This window comes from Rattus norvegicus, chromosome 2 (assembly GCF_021556685.1).
Source record: "Rattus norvegicus strain SHRSP/BbbUtx chromosome 2, alternate assembly SHRSP_T2T, whole genome shotgun sequence".
NCBI classification, from domain to species: domain Eukaryota; kingdom Metazoa; phylum Chordata; class Mammalia; order Rodentia; family Muridae; genus Rattus; species Rattus norvegicus.
The window spans coordinates 213,227,431-213,245,979 of record NC_141535.1 but is presented as its reverse complement, the minus strand read 5'-3'; the positions used below and the strand labels follow the sequence as shown (position 1 = coordinate 213,245,979).

Sequence of the window (18,549 nt, the reverse complement as noted above, 5' to 3'; positions counted from 1 at the left end):
CAACTATCTTACCTACACACTTAGGCTTGAAGTGCCCATTAATGTCTTGCTGGCATTGTCTGGCCATTCTTTTGAAAATACCTTTTTGTACTTATGAACAATCCGTTCATAGAGATGGAAGTGGAGACATTCACAGGGCGCTGACTGAGTCACTCTGGGTGGATGTGTGCTGAACAAGCGTGAGGACCTCAGTTTGGTCCCTAGCACCCACATAAAACACGAACATAGTGGTGTGCCTCTGTAACCCCAATACTGAGGGGGCGGTAGATATAGGAGCAGGGGTCCCCAGAGTTTACTGACTGGTGAGCTCCAGATTCAGCTAAAGAACCTGTCCCCTCAAATATGATGAAGAACAATAGAAAAAATACTCAATATCAACTTGGGGCCTCCATACATACCCAGGCACACATGTGTACAAGTATTCCCACATTACATCATAAACATGTACACATGCACACACCGACACACATACACACACCGACACACAACGAAAGGAAGGAAGATAGAGAAAATACAATGGTTCTATGTAATCGAGAGTCTTAAAAAAAAGTAACAATAAGGCATAGGGTTAAACAAACATAGGGTCTTTCTGAGCCAAAACCTGCTGTGAGCCCATGAAACCAGCCAAATTCAGGAAGGAAGTGATATTTCCCCTCCCCCTCCACGTTCTCTATCCTTCCAGCACTCTCCCCACATCGTATCCCGAATGGCTGATGAAGAAAGGGGAGTAACTGTTATTCAGACACCATATTATATTGCATAATGTAAATATATTATAGTATGAAAGGAGCTGAGAAATCCAGTCTAATTGCCTCATTTTAGAGAGATGAAGTTCACACTAGTTATGTGTAAGCCTGGACCAGATTAAAGAGGTCTCATCTGCCAGGGTGAGGCACTCACTCAGACCCATGCAGAAAGAAAGAATTAAGAGTTTCTCACTCTCCTCAGAGTGAAAAACTACATTTTGGTCCATTCTCTCTACGAGAAAAGGACACACTCTTTTATTACATTCATTGAGGACCAGCTATATTCAAGGGACCACTCAAGATGCTTTATGTGATTGGTATATCAATTAAAAAATGTTCAGAAAAATCACAACTCAGTACATACACTATTTAACAGTCATCAGTGCATATGCCACACAACTCTTCCTGAGGAAACACTACATACAAAGCAATGTGGGAATAGGATTTATTTTTTTAAAAGACTAGTTAATGTATATCATAAGGATCCTAAAACAAACAAAGTCCTAATCAACTTTTACTTCTTTGGCTCTGACAAGGCTTGGAAGCAGTGCTCATGACACAATGAGTGAGCCTGCATTATCAGCGAGATGGAGAAAGGAATCCGACACCAGGCTAGCCCTTCTGCATTGCGCCAGGCTCCAAGAAGCTGGCCTATTCCTTCTTAAAGATCCGCTTGGCCTCCACTCCTTCATATGTGTAGGTCTGAAAGATGTTGACAGACATAAAAGGATGTGCCGTTACGATAAAATCTCAAAGTCATAAACAGTAATGTTAGAGCCTACCCTAGCATTTTCTTATGCCTGATAGCAGCATTCTCGGAAGATATAGACGGGAGCCATTAAATTAAATCTGTGGTTTAGGCATTTATGGTTTTTGTTAACGTAGGAATTGATGTATGTATATATATATATATATGTAAGCTCTTGAATAAATAATACCATATATATATGTCTTGTAATATATACATATACATTACACATAAGTACACACACATATATATGCATGTGTATGTGTATATATGTATATATACAAATATACAATATATATATTGACAAGATCAAAATTCTTACTCATAATCACGTTTGTCTTTGGAATATATTTATTAATGTTTCTTACAACTTACCTGGATTAGTTCGTTACCAGAAATCTCTCGGACAGCAATCAGCTCCTTTCCATTGTCTACACGTTTGAATTTTCCAACAAGTTTATTTCCCTCCATGGTCCAGGTCCCCTGTGTCACAGTAATAAAGCAGCATTTATTATAGTCTTAGATGTATCTAACATGAATTCCAGTTTTACAACCCACATTCATTACAGTGACCCTATGGCTGGTATGAAGCAATGCGTTACCTCCATTTACATCTATGGAGACAGTGAAATGACAGCAATTCCCCAAAACTCAGAAAGAGCGCTGTACATGAGCTATGGGACTCAAGGCTCTGTGGCAACTGTTAAGCCACCTGAGGATAAATGCTATACACTGATGAATATCGATCATCATTAGCGATAAAGTACTCAACACTTACACCATCAGGGCAGGGCGGAAGAGATTGCTCTGCTGGTAAGAAAACTTGCTAAACAAGCCTGAGGACCTGACCTCAAACCCTGAAATCCAACATAAAAAGGAGGGATCACATATACCTGACACCAGTGCTGTGGAGGACAGAGATGGCATCAATGAGGTTTATGGTCACCAGGCTGCCTCCGGGTTCAAGAGTTATATTATACCCTTCTCCCTGTGCACCTACCACATACACACACACACCACACACACACAAACACATACACACACACACACATACAAACACACACACATACACACCACACAAACACACATACACACTACACACCACACATACACACCACACACACACACCACACACAAACACACATATACACCACACACATAAACACACACATATACACACACACATACCACACACACAAACACACATAAACATACACATACACACATGCCACACACACACCACACACACACAAACACACATACACACCACACACATACACACACAAACACATGTACACACACACACATACACACTACACACCACACATATACACCACACACACACACCACACACACACAAACACACATATACACCACACACATAAACACACACATACACACACACACAAACACACATACACATACACACACACACCACACACACATAAACACACATACACACCACACACACCACCACACACACACACACACACACACACACCCCAAGGCTAAAAAACATTTTGAAAAATTAGTTGAAAAGCTTATCTCCTAAATTTTTTTTATCTTTTCTGTTGAAAGAGCCATACTTAATGACCTATGATACATTAGCCTTTCACATGTGGCTACTCGTTTATTCATCATTAATTGTTTAATAGTCGTTTTATCAGCTGAGATCTCATGTAGCCCAAGCTAGCCTCACACTTAGTCTGCATCTGAGGACAAGCTTGACTTTATGAACTCCAGTTCCCAAGTCCTGGGATCTCAGGCCTTGCGACCATGGCCAGTTTTATACACTGCTGGGGTTTGTGCTTGCCGTAGTCTCCTGATTCACCTACACTCCCCACCTTTATTGTTCAAGTGCATTTACAAAGCGGTTATTAAGTTTGAATATCATGAACGCTAAAAGCTTGTGGGCCACCTGCATGTAGAGTTGAAAATATAGAACTTCACATTTCCTTGAGACTGTCCCTACACTCAGTCAATCTGAGAGGGTTGATCTGAGTCTTATTATTCAGTATAGCTTTTTCACAGACACATACATAGTGAAGTACTATATTAAACATTTTGTCAATGTGCGTAATATAAGATATTTGCGGCCTTTTCAGTAAATGAAGAAGGTTTGCATTAGCTGCTCTTTCCATGAGATAAACCATTTTGTATTGGTAAAAAAAAAAAAAATCAAAATGTTCTGCCTATGAAAATGTCTTACAGTGAGTTCTGTTCCATCTGCTAGACTATAGGCAAAGTCGACGCCGAGTTCAAACACAACATCAATGTTTCGGAAGTTGCTTGATTCTTTGACTGTGAATTTATTTCCTTCCTGTGTGATCGTCAGTTTCAGGTTGTCATGAGCTCCAAGCTTCCTCTTCACCACGTTAATGCCTGCAAAGGAGAGAGATGGAGGGAGCGTGAGATTAGAATGTCACCCAAAGGGTTTCTCTTCCCAAGTTCTGTTTCCATTTGCTCATCTTTATTTTGTGGGTGTGGAAGAAAAAGCAAATAGTGTCATGTATGCAAACAGCACCAACAGGCTTCTAGAGAAAAAGGGAGAAGCACTGGCAGATCCAGGGAAGGTTCAAGCTGCTTTTCCAAAGTAAGAAAATGTAAATGAAGCCACAAACGGTAGCACCTCAGCCCTGGATAGCATGAACGAGATTAGCCGACCTTTCGCTTCCATGATCAGGCAAATTTCAGCAACGTCAAGTGAAGTATTAAGAGGCATATTGATATATTAAAGAGACACACGCTCAGGTTTGAGTATTTATTTCCAACACTACTTTGCTTTCAAAATTGCTTGTATTTATTTTGTTGTTGTTTGGAACCAGGTCTTAGTGTGTAACTCAGGCAGGCCCCAAACTTACTGCATAGCACAGGCTAGCCTATAACTCACAGTCCTCTCTTTTCACTCTTCAGGACTGTTGAGATCCCTGGCGTACACCATGGTTTGTTTGCCTCGTAATTCTATTGACTCTTTGTAGCATTCCTCATTGGCCTAATCCAGAAAAATTATAATGACATTTTATGATTAATTCATTATAATACGAAATTTTATAAACTTCAATTCACAATCCCTCAAGTGAAAGAGATAATTTATTCAGGCTTTATTTTGAGAAATGAAGCATGTTTGCCCAGTTTGTAGTGTAGGCTACCAGGATATTAGCAAATATGTATAATATTGTTAAATTACACCTCTGTGAAGAATATACCGCTTTTTATACTTATTCCTGAAGTTAGATAAGTCAGAGAAAAGAATTCCATATGATTTATTCAAGCTGAGTTTTGACAAAATTCTTTTCTTTATTAAAAGATCCTTGCTTTTTAAATCCCCTATAGGCTAGTGGTTTTTTTTTTTTAAGCTCTTGAAATTATCATAACTCACCATACTATTCTTTTTTAAATGAACACAAACATGTCAGTTTTTACACAATTATCAGGCAAGGGAAGAAACCACAGGTGGCTCTTCCTTGGTGTGTTTCAGAGAGCAGGGCTTGCCCTAGCGAAACAAGATATTCTTCCTAAAGCAGGAAGTGCAAATATGGGTTTCCTGGCTCTGAACAATCACGCCTAGAACCTTACCACATCCCAAGTCATTCAGTAACTACAGACAGGAGAAAGCAAATAGACAGGAAGCCAGCCCTTACCCATTTTCTCCATGAACTTTTCATAGTTCTCATTCCGGTCTACTTTCCAAGTGCCATCAAATGCCATGATGTCAGCTGTGTGTGCCTCTAGGAAAGCAGAGATTCAGTCCTGTCCACTAGAGAGAATTTATTCTATTTCTTATCTTCGAACCAATTCATACCATGATGTGGAAGTTCAAAGTTCAAGAGATAACCTGGCAGTTTTGCATGCCAGGCCCCTTTAGTTTCTCTTCTAGTGCTTTCTTTGAATCTATTGCTGAGATTCAACTGCATTCAAATTTGGTAACCATACCTACTCTGTCTCCGACTACAGCATGTAGGCATTTTTATTCCAAGAATTAGGGTCAAGTGTGATGGCTTCCACCTTTAATCCGAGCTCTCCAGAAGCAGAGGCAGACAATTCTAGCCTGCTGTAATAAGGAGTTCCACTCCAGCCAAAAGACAAACAACAAGAATGAATCAGGCGATAAACCAAACCAAACAGACAAACAACAACAAGAAGAAAAAACCCTCAAGATACTTTTCTATTTACAGGTTCAAAGTGCACACTCTACAGCAGGTGTAACTATGTAATTATGTAACTATGTATCATTTGTAAGAAACGTCAAACAACTGGGATGTGAGACTTATACCACGAATCTTTAACAGGAGTTGAACAAACTATACAAAAGTGCAATTGCAAAGTTAAAGTTTAAGTGATTATTGGAACTAAAAAATGTATTTTAATTTTTCTGTGTTCCTAAGGTTATTTTATTGATATCAAATCAATCTAAAATTTAGTATATAAACTATTTGCCCAAACATCTCTATTATCATATTCTGAAACAGTGTCATTATCCCCAAAAGAAACTGCATACATTTTAAGCAGTGGGTTTTCATTTTCTATTTTTTTTTAAAGAATTTTTTACTTTATGTATGTGAGTACACCACCGCTGTCTTCGGACACACCAGAAGAGGGCATCAGATCCCATTACAGATGGTTGTGAGCCACCATGTGGTTGCTGGGAATTGAACTCAGGTCCTCTGGAAGAGCAGTCAGTGCTTTTAACTGCTGAGCCATCTCTCCAGCTCTCATTTTCTATTTTTAGACCATTAGGTTCCCATCCACTTTCTACCTCTATGGACATTTCATACAAATATAATTATATATCAGGTAGTCTTTTTATGTTTGAATCTTTTCACCGAATGTGTTTTCAGTATTTACATATCAGCTACCTCTTTATTTTTTTAAATGTTTTGTTCTTGACTAATGTGAGTAAATTATGCAAATTAAGGAATTCAGCATGACATTTCAATACAGGCATAATCAAATCCAGTTTCCCTCCCTCCCTCCCCCCACGCCGACCTCCAGCAACATACTCCAGTCAATGTTCGTATTTGAAGCTATGTTTTCTAATATGCCCTTTTGCATTGTACTTTGGATCAGCAGCGTTTTATAGAAATAACCCTGGTTCCTGGCCTACTTGTCTGATGCCCTAGGAATCATGAGATTTTTTTGCATCCTGAAGGGTGATAGATCACCAAGCAAAATCTCAAGAGGTAGCAATGTGGCTGTGTAGTGAGAATTCTGGTATTTGGGTTTCTTTTAAAAACAAAGATATACTATGGGGATGTGTTTTTACTTTGATCCACTAGTGTACGGGCCTGCTTCAGACTGTGATTCGATTCGTGCTGTAGCAGGGGTGTGATTTTGCCAACTGCAGATGGTTGCTGTCGGTCGGGTCTGTTAAGTAGTCATGTGAAAGAAGAAGCAAGAAGAGGAGGAGGAAAAAGAGGAGGAGCAGAAGAAATTATATATTCTGACCTCAAAGATCAAACATCCCAAGAAGTGCAACTCCCTAGTCATCAGAGTAGTGTAACACTAACATCAGCCCCTCTCTGACCCCTGACTTTATTGAAGGATCTCTTTCCTTTCCTTTCCTCTCTATCCTTTTTCCTCTCTTATCTCATGTTAGGGAATTGAAAGGATGAAAGAAAGAAGAACCCATGAAATAGCCCAAAACCAGCTACATGGCCGCCTCTCACAGAACTCTCCGAATCAGTGTTTACTATCCGCCATGTGAGGAGAGATCAAAAGCCAAATGCTAGGTATGCTATTTGATTTTTTTTCTCATTTTCTGCTTTTTCCACACTAGGTAGAATCAGAAACCATTGCCCAGTATGTGTGTTGGGGTAGGGGGAGGAGGCAGCGGGGCAAGAGAGAACAGCTGGAACCCACATCTGTCCCTTCCTTTGCTGCTGGCTCGGCTTATAGAGGCCTGGGCTGGAAGAGGGAAGAGTGGCAGCACAGAGAAGGAAGTCGTAATTGTTAACTAGTCTTAAGATGTCAGTTACTGAAAAGAGAGGTTTACTATGAATGATTGTGCTCAGAGAATGTCTTAACTCATGGGGGCAAAGAAGCTGGACTTTCTTTCTAGATCAGGGGAAGAAGATGCCATCTGAATACTACATTGGAGAACAGAATCACATGTGAGAATTTTGATGGTTGTCCACTGGGCATCTGTTTTTTGGTGAAGTTGTGCTATCACACCAAGTCTGTTTGCACCACGAGGAAGGGGAAAGAATACACCAGTGGGCTTGTGAAACAGCAAAGTCTTTTATTATTCCCACCACATAAGCAATGTTGATGATCAATCAGGGCCACCAGACAAGGAGTCTGGAGCCTTGTTTCTTCTGGCTTTGTCTATGGCTGCTTTAAATTTGTAAAAAGGAGCAAAAGGCTTCGTTGTAAGATAATACTGTTTGGATCCACACACGCTGCTAACAGATGGGCATACCAAACTTTATTCTCAGTTTTTCAGCTTGGAAACTCATTTTCTCCATGTTGTAGCATCACTAAATGTCTAAATGCCCTGCTCAATTTTTTTTTTAACATTATAGTTCTTCTCTAGTTTTCCTTCCATACAATTCTTGTTGCTCACTAGATTCTATCTAGGAAAAAAAATTATCCAAGACCTGTGGGCAGCACAACCTTTTCCTTACAGACTTTCCCTGGCAGACTGAGGCAGCTAACAGTACAGACCTAGCCTGTTCATTTCCCTTTCTTGTAGAACTATAAAGCTCAGCATCTTAGGGCTTGGAGGAAAGTGTGGGGATGTGGATGTAGATGCGGTGGAGACTATGGAATTCAGTTGCCCTCTCTCCGGGTTCTGTTGTCCTTTCCCACACCTGAGTGGAAGAAGTGGAAATTAGTGAAGTCTTCTACTGAGTCATACCCATGTCTCCAAAGAAGAGCCAAAAACCTTGTTTAGCATGGATTCGATTAACTGCTTATGCAGCATGTCCCAGACTTCACTGTGTACCCCATGTTCCAGCATGGCCTCTCACTACTCTACTGAGCCTGCTCTGAACTGCCAAGGGTGAGTCAGGTTACTCCCCCTAGAGTGGGTATAAAGGTCTCAGGATAGAAAAGACAAATGGTAGATTGGCGATAACAAGCGAATGTCATTATCACGATGTCCAGAGATGTCATGAGCAAGGGAAGGAGGATGTCCCAAGCTTATCTCAGTCAACTGACCTTTAGAATCTCACAGAAATCCCTTTGCCTCGCTGAATAATGATAAAAAGCATTTCTAGGTATTATATTCTGTATATCATAAGAAGAAAAAAAAGCATTATATATAAGGCATGGTATAATTACCTCGGAATCCGTGGATTCTGTTTCTTTTCCCAAGCTCTTCAGCTTTTGCATATCAAAGACTAACAGATACCCTGAAAGGACTGAATTGGCAGAGACATTTATATTACTCTGCATCCCTAGCAAGGAATGGGGAGCAGAGCATGCTAAAGTCTGCCAACAAACACTAGCACATTCTGTGTTAATGGACCCTTACAGCGTGATTTATTTTGTTTCAGAGTTTGAGAAGACTGCCTGGACTCCTTTCCAAGACTGGGCTTGGCAGCGTGCAGGGGTGTCTAGAATACAACAGAAAGGATGTTTTCCTGCTTCTTAATGAAATCGAGATTTTTAGAGCATTCGCCATACTTATTATTCAAAAATGTCAATCTCCTTCTTTTCTTTTTTCCCCTCTTCTGTTTTCCTGAAATGGTTTTGCTGTGTAGCTCAGTCAGGTCTTGGACTTTAGATCTTCTTGTCCCTGTTCCCAACACATAGAATTCCAGGCAGGTCCGCCACGCTGCATGACCGTGGCTGTGGAAGTGTGGCTCCTCCATGGTGTAAGTGTATCCTGAGGATGGGTTCTCTTTAAACAATGTAGGGAGCAGGTGCCCTAAGTGCCTTATATCACAGAGAGCAAGGATAGGCTTGCAATATCACAGCTCCTTACTATCCCAACTAATTGATTTCTCACAAATATCACACACATACATACCTTTCATATATGTGTGTGTGTATCTCTCTCTATATATATGTATATATATATTTCACATCATACACACACGCCTTTTCCTTTACATCCAGTTTAATTTCACTCTATCCTCTTCCAACCTGTTTCAACATTGATATCTACCATCTTATCTCTCTCTATCTTTGCTACAGATTGCACTACCTGGAGTTATCTGCTGTCTACACCTATATAATTTTATCTGCCTCCTATTACTGAAAACCCCCGTATGCCATCATCTTGATGGACCCCAGATAAGCCACGTCTCTCTGGCCTTCCATTTCCCTAACTCCACGCTCTGCATCAATACCTCATTGCTTTGCCACCTTCAACCCAACACTGTCCTGTGCTGAGTCACTGCTCTCACACACCGTCCAGTGCAGGCTGCTGCCCATGGCTTTGTCATCTCGGTTCCTTCGTTTTCCCACACAGCATCAGCTCATGGTTCTGTAAGAAAAACATTGTTCTATCTCTATAAAAGGTGTTCAGTTTCAGCAAAAAGTCATATTTTCTGAGCTCTCCTCTTTCCGTTTAGCCAACTGAGGCAGTTAGTGAAGTCGAGCTCTTGCCAATGGCATGACATAGAGTTACCCGCTAGGGCAGGGACAAGAGATGGCAGCCATCATGGTCCTGTGTGCTTGCTGGCCAGGTTTGGGCCCCAGCACACCCATTTTACAAATAGAATTGCCTTGGCAAGCCACTTTTACTTTGTTTGATTTGTTCATGTGTTGGTTCCTGTGACTCAAGATTAGTGTTGGCTTTTAGCAGTCTGAAGAAAATGTCAGTTAGCTGTTCCCCCTCAAGCTAGAGCACCTTCTGGGTTTATCTGCATTCTCTCTCCTAATCAATTGCCAATAAAAAACAAACAAAACAACTTCTTCGAGCTTATTCCTGATGATGGTGTTATTATTACACATTCATAGTTTCTGGTCCCCCCAATCATCTGCCTTGCCTAGCAAGACTTCTATGTGTTTTTCTGCTTTATAACAAGGTGTGCCTTTACTCATTTTGTAGCCTTTTACTCTTTCCTCAGAGATGACCCAGGGGAGGAAAGGGGAAGGAATAAACCCTCTCGCTACTCTACCCTAACTTTATACCTTCTTGGTTTTAAAGCTACTTGTTTTGTCTGTCTTAGTTCTTTCTCCCATTTCTGTGTTAAAAAAATGTATCCATTTCCATCCAGAGGACAGACTGTCGGTGTTTGATCATCTAGTGTGTCGAGGCATCAGGAACTATATACGACTATCTTCTATGGTACAAGGTCCTGTTTTCCCAGCATAATATTTTGACTCCTCACCTACTTTGCAGCTTGACCAAGGAGTTCCTATCTGCAGGCTCACCCAAAGAAATGTAATTGAAGATAGATGGCTCAGAACCTATCTAAATGGCAGGCTATGACCCGGGACTCTGACTCCTTATGAAGTGAGTCAGGGCTTCGTACTAAGTTCCTGGCCATCAAGGGCATAGTTGAAACTTTATCTCAAAATAAATAAATAAATAAAACAAGCAAAAATCAATCCATCAACATTTTCTTATCTTTAGAAGTTCCTGTGTGTGTGTTTCATTGTACATGTGTGGTATATGTACTTGTTAGTGCCTATGTGTTTGCAGAGCCGGGTAGTGAATGACTTTGGTCAGCCATTTTTCACTATTTTTTTTTTGATACAGAGACACTCATTAAACTTGAAAACTCCCTGATTTGGCTAGACTGGCTGCCCAGTGATCTTCAAGGCTTATAGGCATACACTATCATGTTTGACTGTTTATATAGGTCTTGTAGATCTATGCTTTCATGGCTAACAATTTACAAGCTGAGCATCTCCTGAGCCCCTGCTTTCTTTATATTTTTTTAAAAATAGAAATACAGTCTAATGAGTGTGGGTAATTTAGAAAGTATAAACATACTTGAGGAGCTCATTATTGGGTGGAGCTAGTCAGACATTATAAACTTTCTGGGAAATAAAAACTAAATTCAGATGCTAGGAAAAAGACTATATAAACAAAACCTCTTGGTGAGTGCCCTAGGTTGCTGTCCTGGGTGACAGTGGGTGCCTGCTTGTGCCTGGAAACTATGGCTCTGCCACAACACCTGAACACAGCATTCCCTCTGGCTTAGCTCATCCACTTGGGAGGCCAACCTTTGAGACAGGCGATCAGTCAGACTTTGAAATTTGCTCCCAGTGTCTCTTTCAATCAAAATATGCCTCTTAAATCCTTTTCCTGCTAGGGGAACAGACTAATTTAAATGTGAACACTTTCCTTAATGACTTAAATTGACCCAATAATTCCCCAATTAAAAATCAAAAACCCACAATTTATGGGGCTTAATTTGAAATGGAAATTAATGTTTTCTTTACTCTTTCTTATATCGTGTGTATACGTGTGTGTGTGTGTGTTTTATGTGTACATGAGTTTGTGCATAATTGTGTGTGTGAATATAGTTGTGTGCCAAAACACCTGCTTTGCCCTTGAGTAGTATTTGGCTTTGTGTGGTTGTGGAGATTTGAACTTTAGCACTTTACATTTGCAAGGCAAACATTTTACTTGCTGAGCTATCTCTTCAGTCTCTAATTTTCTTCTTTATCTTTCACTAAGAGGTTTTCGTTTTCAGTGAAAATGCTCAATTTAAGCCAGGCTGTGGTGGCAAACACCTTTAATCCCAGTACTTGAGAGGCAGGTAGATCTCTTGAGTTGGAGGCCAGTCTGGTCTACAGAACAAGTTCCAGAGCTGCATAGAAACACACACACACACACACACACACACACACACACACATACACACACACACACACATACACACACACACACACTCACACACTCACACACTCACACACTCACACTCCACCCCCCAAAAAAAAACAACCAAAAAGAAAGAAAAAGTTAAATTTAAATTAAACTTGTCCATCCATCTATCTTGTGTTAAGGATAATAAACATCAATTTTTAAATACTAGTGATTGATCTATTTTAATAGTTAAACTAAGGACTCTGAGCTAGAACTATTCACACTTACAAAGGCAACACTTATGCAGAAGGCCCCGAACACACACTATGTATGTAAAACTAAAGAAAATAATGTGTTTTGTTAATCCTGTCAATCAAGAATAAGGTGACTACTATAATTTTGAGGCAAATTTGAAGGAAGCCTTCATTAAAACTCTCCAAGATGATGGACTCTGGCCAGGTTTATTCCTAGGTTCCCAGAAAATGGCGATCAGTCACATTCTGCAGAGGCTTATAAAAGCAAACCCATAGGACACAATATTTCCCATCAGGTCCCATCGTATGTCCTGAGGCAGGAATACATCCTGACATACTTTCCGCCTGCGTGCCTCCCCCCATGTGACCAAGCACATCTGGTGTAGTCGGGTCAAAAAAACATGTGGCTTGTCACACCCGTAAACAGCAGCGTACGGCATTTCGGGAAGTAGCTGTCTTTGGACAAGGGGTTAGCAGGTTAGAGGCAGTTCTGTTTCATGGATCTCTTAGGCACAGTAATTAAGACTTAAAACATAACCTTTTTGGCTCTCACAGTCCATGAATGGAGTATGTGAGGATTCTGAGAGTTTGGAGAAAACTCCAAGAAAACAAGAGTCCTGCGACCTCTGTTCCTTCTAAACATGGGTGGTTCTTGTACCTTCCGGCCCCTCCCAGGTATGGTCAATAGGAGTGGGTTCACTTCAGATTACACAACATCTACTGTTACTGTTCAGATATTGCCAAAGGGATTATCCTCGCAGCTGCATGCAGCCTAAACTCATGTGACCTTTGCTCATCTGATCTTGCTTGATCCTCAGGATACTCTCAGAATAAATTATCTGATGCTCCAAGTAAAGTTGGCCACTGCATGAGATTTTAGGCTGCTTCATTTTCAGGCCAGATTCACGCCTCCGACTAAAGCAGTAACCATGGGTTACTTATCTTTTTGGTCATCGGCACCAACTACTCTGCCCTAATGCCTCTCCCTCAGAGGGCTAAACCTTGAGAGCGGCTCTGAGTCAGTTTATCCTATAGGTTCCAGTGGATTGGTTGTCAGTGTAAACAAATGTCCACCTTCCGGTGCAGACTATTGGCTTTGTTAGAAAAAAAGTAAGGGCCTCAGACCAAGAATCCTCTGTTTTCTTTGTTAATGGTAATTTTATTACCCTTCAGGTATTAGGAGGTAAAGAGGATTATGTTAAATTTTATATCTCATTGTGTGTTTTGTGTGTGTGTGTGTGTGTGTGTGTGTGTGTGTGTGTCGTCTGTCTGTCTGTCTATCTGTCTCTTAGTGGCTTAATGATCTGAGTTGTTTTTTTTCCAGTTTGGAAAAAGTTTGGAAAACATGTTTTTCTAGTACTAAGGATTAAACTTGTCTTGCTATTGAAGTAGTCTTAAAAGTGTTATGAAAACATTGTAAAGGCTGAAGAACCTAAGCTATAGGTTCCAATGATTTTGAGTGGTCAATAATACTTCTGGAACATATATTTAAGGCCCTTCTGCCCGCCTCGTTCTGTACACACGGTCTGCAGTGGTCAGCTGGGCAACCCTGCTCTGTCAGTGCTGTCTGGAAAGCTGCCAGCTTGGTTTGGGTTAGACAAACTGTAATGTAGCATGTGTTAAGTCTCAAAGACCTGGCACAAATGCCTGAGGTGCCTACTAACTTAACAGCAGACCCCCCTCCCATCTGCCCCCCATCCCCTCTCTCTCAACATCACTCAATACCTGTAGCTCCCCCCAGCACTTTTACCCTCCACCCACAACCTTCCCCTTCCAGGGGCTGGGCTTCTGCTTCCCCCCAGTCAGCTTCTCCTCCCTGAATAATTCTTAGCCACAGACTATCAGTCTCCATGTGATCTCTTGGTTCTCTGGCCTCTTGGTTTGTTCTTGGCTTTTTGGTCTAGGGCTTCTCTCTTGATCCTATGTGTGCTCCTGGTCCAGGAGCTCTCTTGGCCCTTAATCCTTGCCTCCCAGCTTCTTCCTCCCACCCCACACTCCTCCTCTCGTGGCCCAGTCAATCTATTGGCTTGGTTCAATCTGGATCCTTCCAGATGCCTTTGGCTATTCTCTCCCACATATCTAAAATAGATTCCTTCTCCTCCTCTTCTTCTTCCTCCTCCTCCTCCTCCTCTACCTTGGAACAGTCATGTCCTCATTTTTTATTCAGCATCTACACAAAAGAAACTTTCATAGAGCTGCTTCTGCCTGGGATACCATGGTACATTTACACGGTGGAATATTATTCAGCTATGAAGAAAGATGAAATAAGTAAAATTGCAGGTAAATGAGCACAGTTGGAGATACTCTTCCTGAGGGATGGAACACAGACCCAAAAAGACAAGTGTTGCTTGTTTTCTCTTATGTGTTGGTGTTAGCCTTTAAGCTTTAGATATGTGTGTGTTTTAATCTGAACAACAACAGAGGTTAGGAACCTAGTAAAGGATCAAGGATGAGGGAGAGGGGCATCTTCCAAGGGGAAATAGAGTATAGTGTTGCAAAGAGACAAAGGTAACAAGAGTAGGAGGATTAAGTGGGGAAGAGGGAGGGAGGGCAGGGTAAAGTAAGCACTATGGGGAGGGAAAAAACACTAAAGCCCTTTTGAAAAGCCATATCAAAACCCACTGCTCTAAACACTTCATAAAATACATACATATCAAAAAGAAATTTAAATGGAATCACGATATAATGTGGAAGATAATGCCTAACTAGATCTCTTACAGGCCAAGTCAAACCCCCAGAGCCAGGAGTGAGTTAAATCTGATGAGTCTTTAGCCAAAGAAGTCCCACAGCTGTTCCCCCAAAACATCACAGACCTTTGCCAGAGCTGGTGATGACTCCTTATAACCTTATGGTGAGTTTAATCATAGTCCAAGAAGTTGTCTTAGCCTCTGGCATATGAACTGTGGAGCCACAATTGCCAGAAACGTACTATGTCAACATGACTCATACGCTATAAAAATAGATGCCCAAACCGAATAGAATTGTTTCATGTCATGCTGTTTTCTTAATTATTCTGTTTGAAGAGTGTTTCTTCTTTTCCAAGGAGTCCCCACTGCTTGGTAAAAGTCATATTTGTTCAGAAGGCCAACCCGTTCAACGACAGCACTGCCACTAAGAAGACCTCTTGCTGCTAGAGAGTGGAACAGTGAGAATAAACTTCTAGGAGTCAATGCCTGACGAACACACCTATGGCCACTTGACCTCTGACAAAGGAGCCAAAACCATCCAATGGAAGAAAGACAGCATTTTCAGCAAATGGTGCTGGTTCAACTGGAGGTCAGCATGTAGAAGAATGCAGATCGATCCATGCTTATCACCCTGTACAAAGCTTAAGTCCAAGTGGATCAAGGACCTCCACATCAAACCAGATACACTCAAACTAATAGAAGAAAAAGTGGGGAAGAGCCTCGAACACATGGGCACTGGGGACATTTTCCTGAACAGAACACCAATGGCTTATGCTCTAAGATCAAGAATCAACAAATGGGATCTCATAAAACTGCAAAACTTCTGTAAGGCAAAGGACACTGTCACTAGGACAGAATGGCAACCAACAGATTGGGAAAAGATCTTTACCAATCCTACATCTGATAGAGGCCTTATATCCAAAATATACAAAGAACTCAAGAAGTTAGACTGCAGGGAGACAAATAATCCTATTAAAAAATGGGCTAAAAAGACTATACATGGACTGACCCTGGACTCTGACCTCATAGGTAGCAATGAATATCCCAGTAAGAGCACCAGTGGAAGGGGAAGCCCTGGGTCCTGCTAAGACTGAACCCCCAGTGAACTAGATTGTTGGGGGGAGGGTGGCAATGGGGGGAGGATGGGGAGGGGAACACCCATAATGAAGGGGAGGGGGAGGGATTAGGGGGATGTTTGCCCGGAAACCGGGAAAGGGAATAACACTCAAAATGTATATAAGAAATACTCAAGTTAATAAAAAAAATGGGCTAAACAAAGAATTCTTAGCTGAGGATTATCGAATGGCCAAAAAGCACCTAAAGAAATGTTCAACATCCTTAGTCATAAGGGAAATGCAAATCAAAACAACCCTGAGATTTCACCTCACACCAGTGAGAATGGCTAAGATCAAAAACTCAGGTGACAGCAGACACTGGCGAGGATGTGGAGAAAGAGGAACACTCCTCCAATGTTGGTGGGATTGCAGACTGTTACAAGCACTAAGGAAATCAGTCTAGAGGTTCCTCAGATAATTGGACATTCCACTACCTGAGGACCCAGCTATACCTCTCCTGGGCATATACCCAAAAGATGCTCCAACATACAATAAAGACACATGCTCCACTATTTTCATAGCAGCCTTATTTATAACAGCCAGAAGCTGGAAAGAACCCAGATGCCCTTCAACAGAGGAATGGATACAGAAAATGTGGTACATCTACACAATGGAATACTACTCAGCTATCAAAAACAATGACTTCATGAAATTCGTAGGCAAATGGTTGGAACTAGAAAATATCATCCTGAGTGAGGTAACCAAATTACAGAAAAACACACCTGGTATGCACTCATTGATAAGTGGATATTAGCCAAAAAGCTCGATTTACCCAAAATGCACTCCACAGACCACAGGAAGCTCAAGAAGGAGGATGACCAAAATTCGGATGCTCCCACTCCTTAAAAGGGGAAAAAGTATCCATAGGAGTGGATATGGAAGCAAAGTTTAGAGCAGCGACTCAAGGAACGGCCATTCAGAGCCTGCCCCACATGTGGCCCATATATATACAGCCACCAAAACTAGATAAGATTGATGAAGCTAAGAAGTACATGCTGAAAGGGACCAGATATAGATCTCTCCTGAGAGACACATCCAGAACATGTCCAATACAGAGGTCAATGCTAGCAGCAAATCATTGAACTGAGAACAGGACCCCTGTTGGAGGAATTAGAGGAAGGATTGAAAGAGTTGAAGGAGCTTGCAACCCCATATGAACAACAATGCCAACCAACCAGAGCTTCCAGGGACTAAGCCACTACCCAAAGACTATACATGGACTGACCCAGGGCTCTAACTGCATAGGTAGCAGAGAATAGCCTTTTTGGGGCACCAGTGGAAGGGGAAGCCCTTGGTCCTGCCAAGGTTGGACCCCCAGTGCAGGGGAATAGGGGGAGCAGTAAGGGGGATGTATGGGAGGGATACCCGTATGGGGAAGGGAGGAGGAGAGGAGGGGATGCGGACTTATGGACAGGAAACCGGGAAGGGAATAACATTTGAAATGTAAGTAAAGAAATATATCTAATAAAAATTTTAAAAAAGGACACTGGTAATTCAAAAACCATTCATATATTTCCTGAATACATTTTAACACTACATAGAAATACAACTCACAGCAGGGTCTTTATTTGAGCTACCTCTGGCCCCTCAGCTTACCACCTTTGCACAGGATGGTTTTTGGTGGAGAGGATCCTCGAACAGCTATCAAGGCAAGGCTTTATAGAAAACAGCAAGGTGGGTGGAGGGGTAGTAAGTGTGGAAGCATCTAATTGGAAAGCTATTATGGCCTTTAGCGAAATTGGCTGGTGCGAGGAGTCAAATTATAAACTTAATTTCTGTTTCTCTCTGCATTGGTGGTTGTTAAGCATGGATACAGATTTGTTGGGGAAATAACCTGGAGATGACGCTGGTCTTGTTGGGGATGTAACCTGGAGATGCAAGTCTTATTGGGGGTTAGGCTAGAGACCGGAGCTAGGCTTGGGCTTTGTTGGGGGTGACTTGGAAACTAATGTTAGGTAACCAACCTGGTAGTTTACCTGAGTTCAACTTCTCTAAAATGGAGTCTGAATTTGAAAGATTTGGCCTCTCAGTGCCTCTTGCTTGTCTGCCCCAGAACATGAGGCTATCAATACAGTTAGCTAATGTGATGTTCATTAGAGGCCTAAGGCAGTTAAGCTTCCAGAGGATCCAGGTTCAATTCCCAGCACCCACATAGGAGCTCAAAACTGTCCGTAATCCAGCTACAAGTAATTTGATACACTTATACAGACATACATGCAAAATACCAATCCACAGAAAATGAAAACAAGGCATGTAATTTCTAGGTCTTTTGGATGTGAGAGTTAACAAAA

At 41.4% G+C, this 18,549-nt stretch overlaps 1 protein-coding gene across 1 annotated transcript; it reads right to left on the bottom strand.

Moving 5' to 3' along the window:
* Window positions 1-1,244: 1,244 nt before the first annotated feature.
* Fabp2 (fatty acid binding protein 2) lies at window positions 1,245-5,214 on the bottom strand. The gene is given in 4 exon segments (NM_013068.1): window positions 1,245-1,448; window positions 1,870-1,977; window positions 3,704-3,876; window positions 5,136-5,214. Coding segments are annotated over 4 exon segments (399 nt in total). The 5' UTR covers window positions 5,203-5,214; the 3' UTR covers window positions 1,245-1,397.
* Window positions 5,215-18,549: the final 13,335 nt, after the last annotated feature.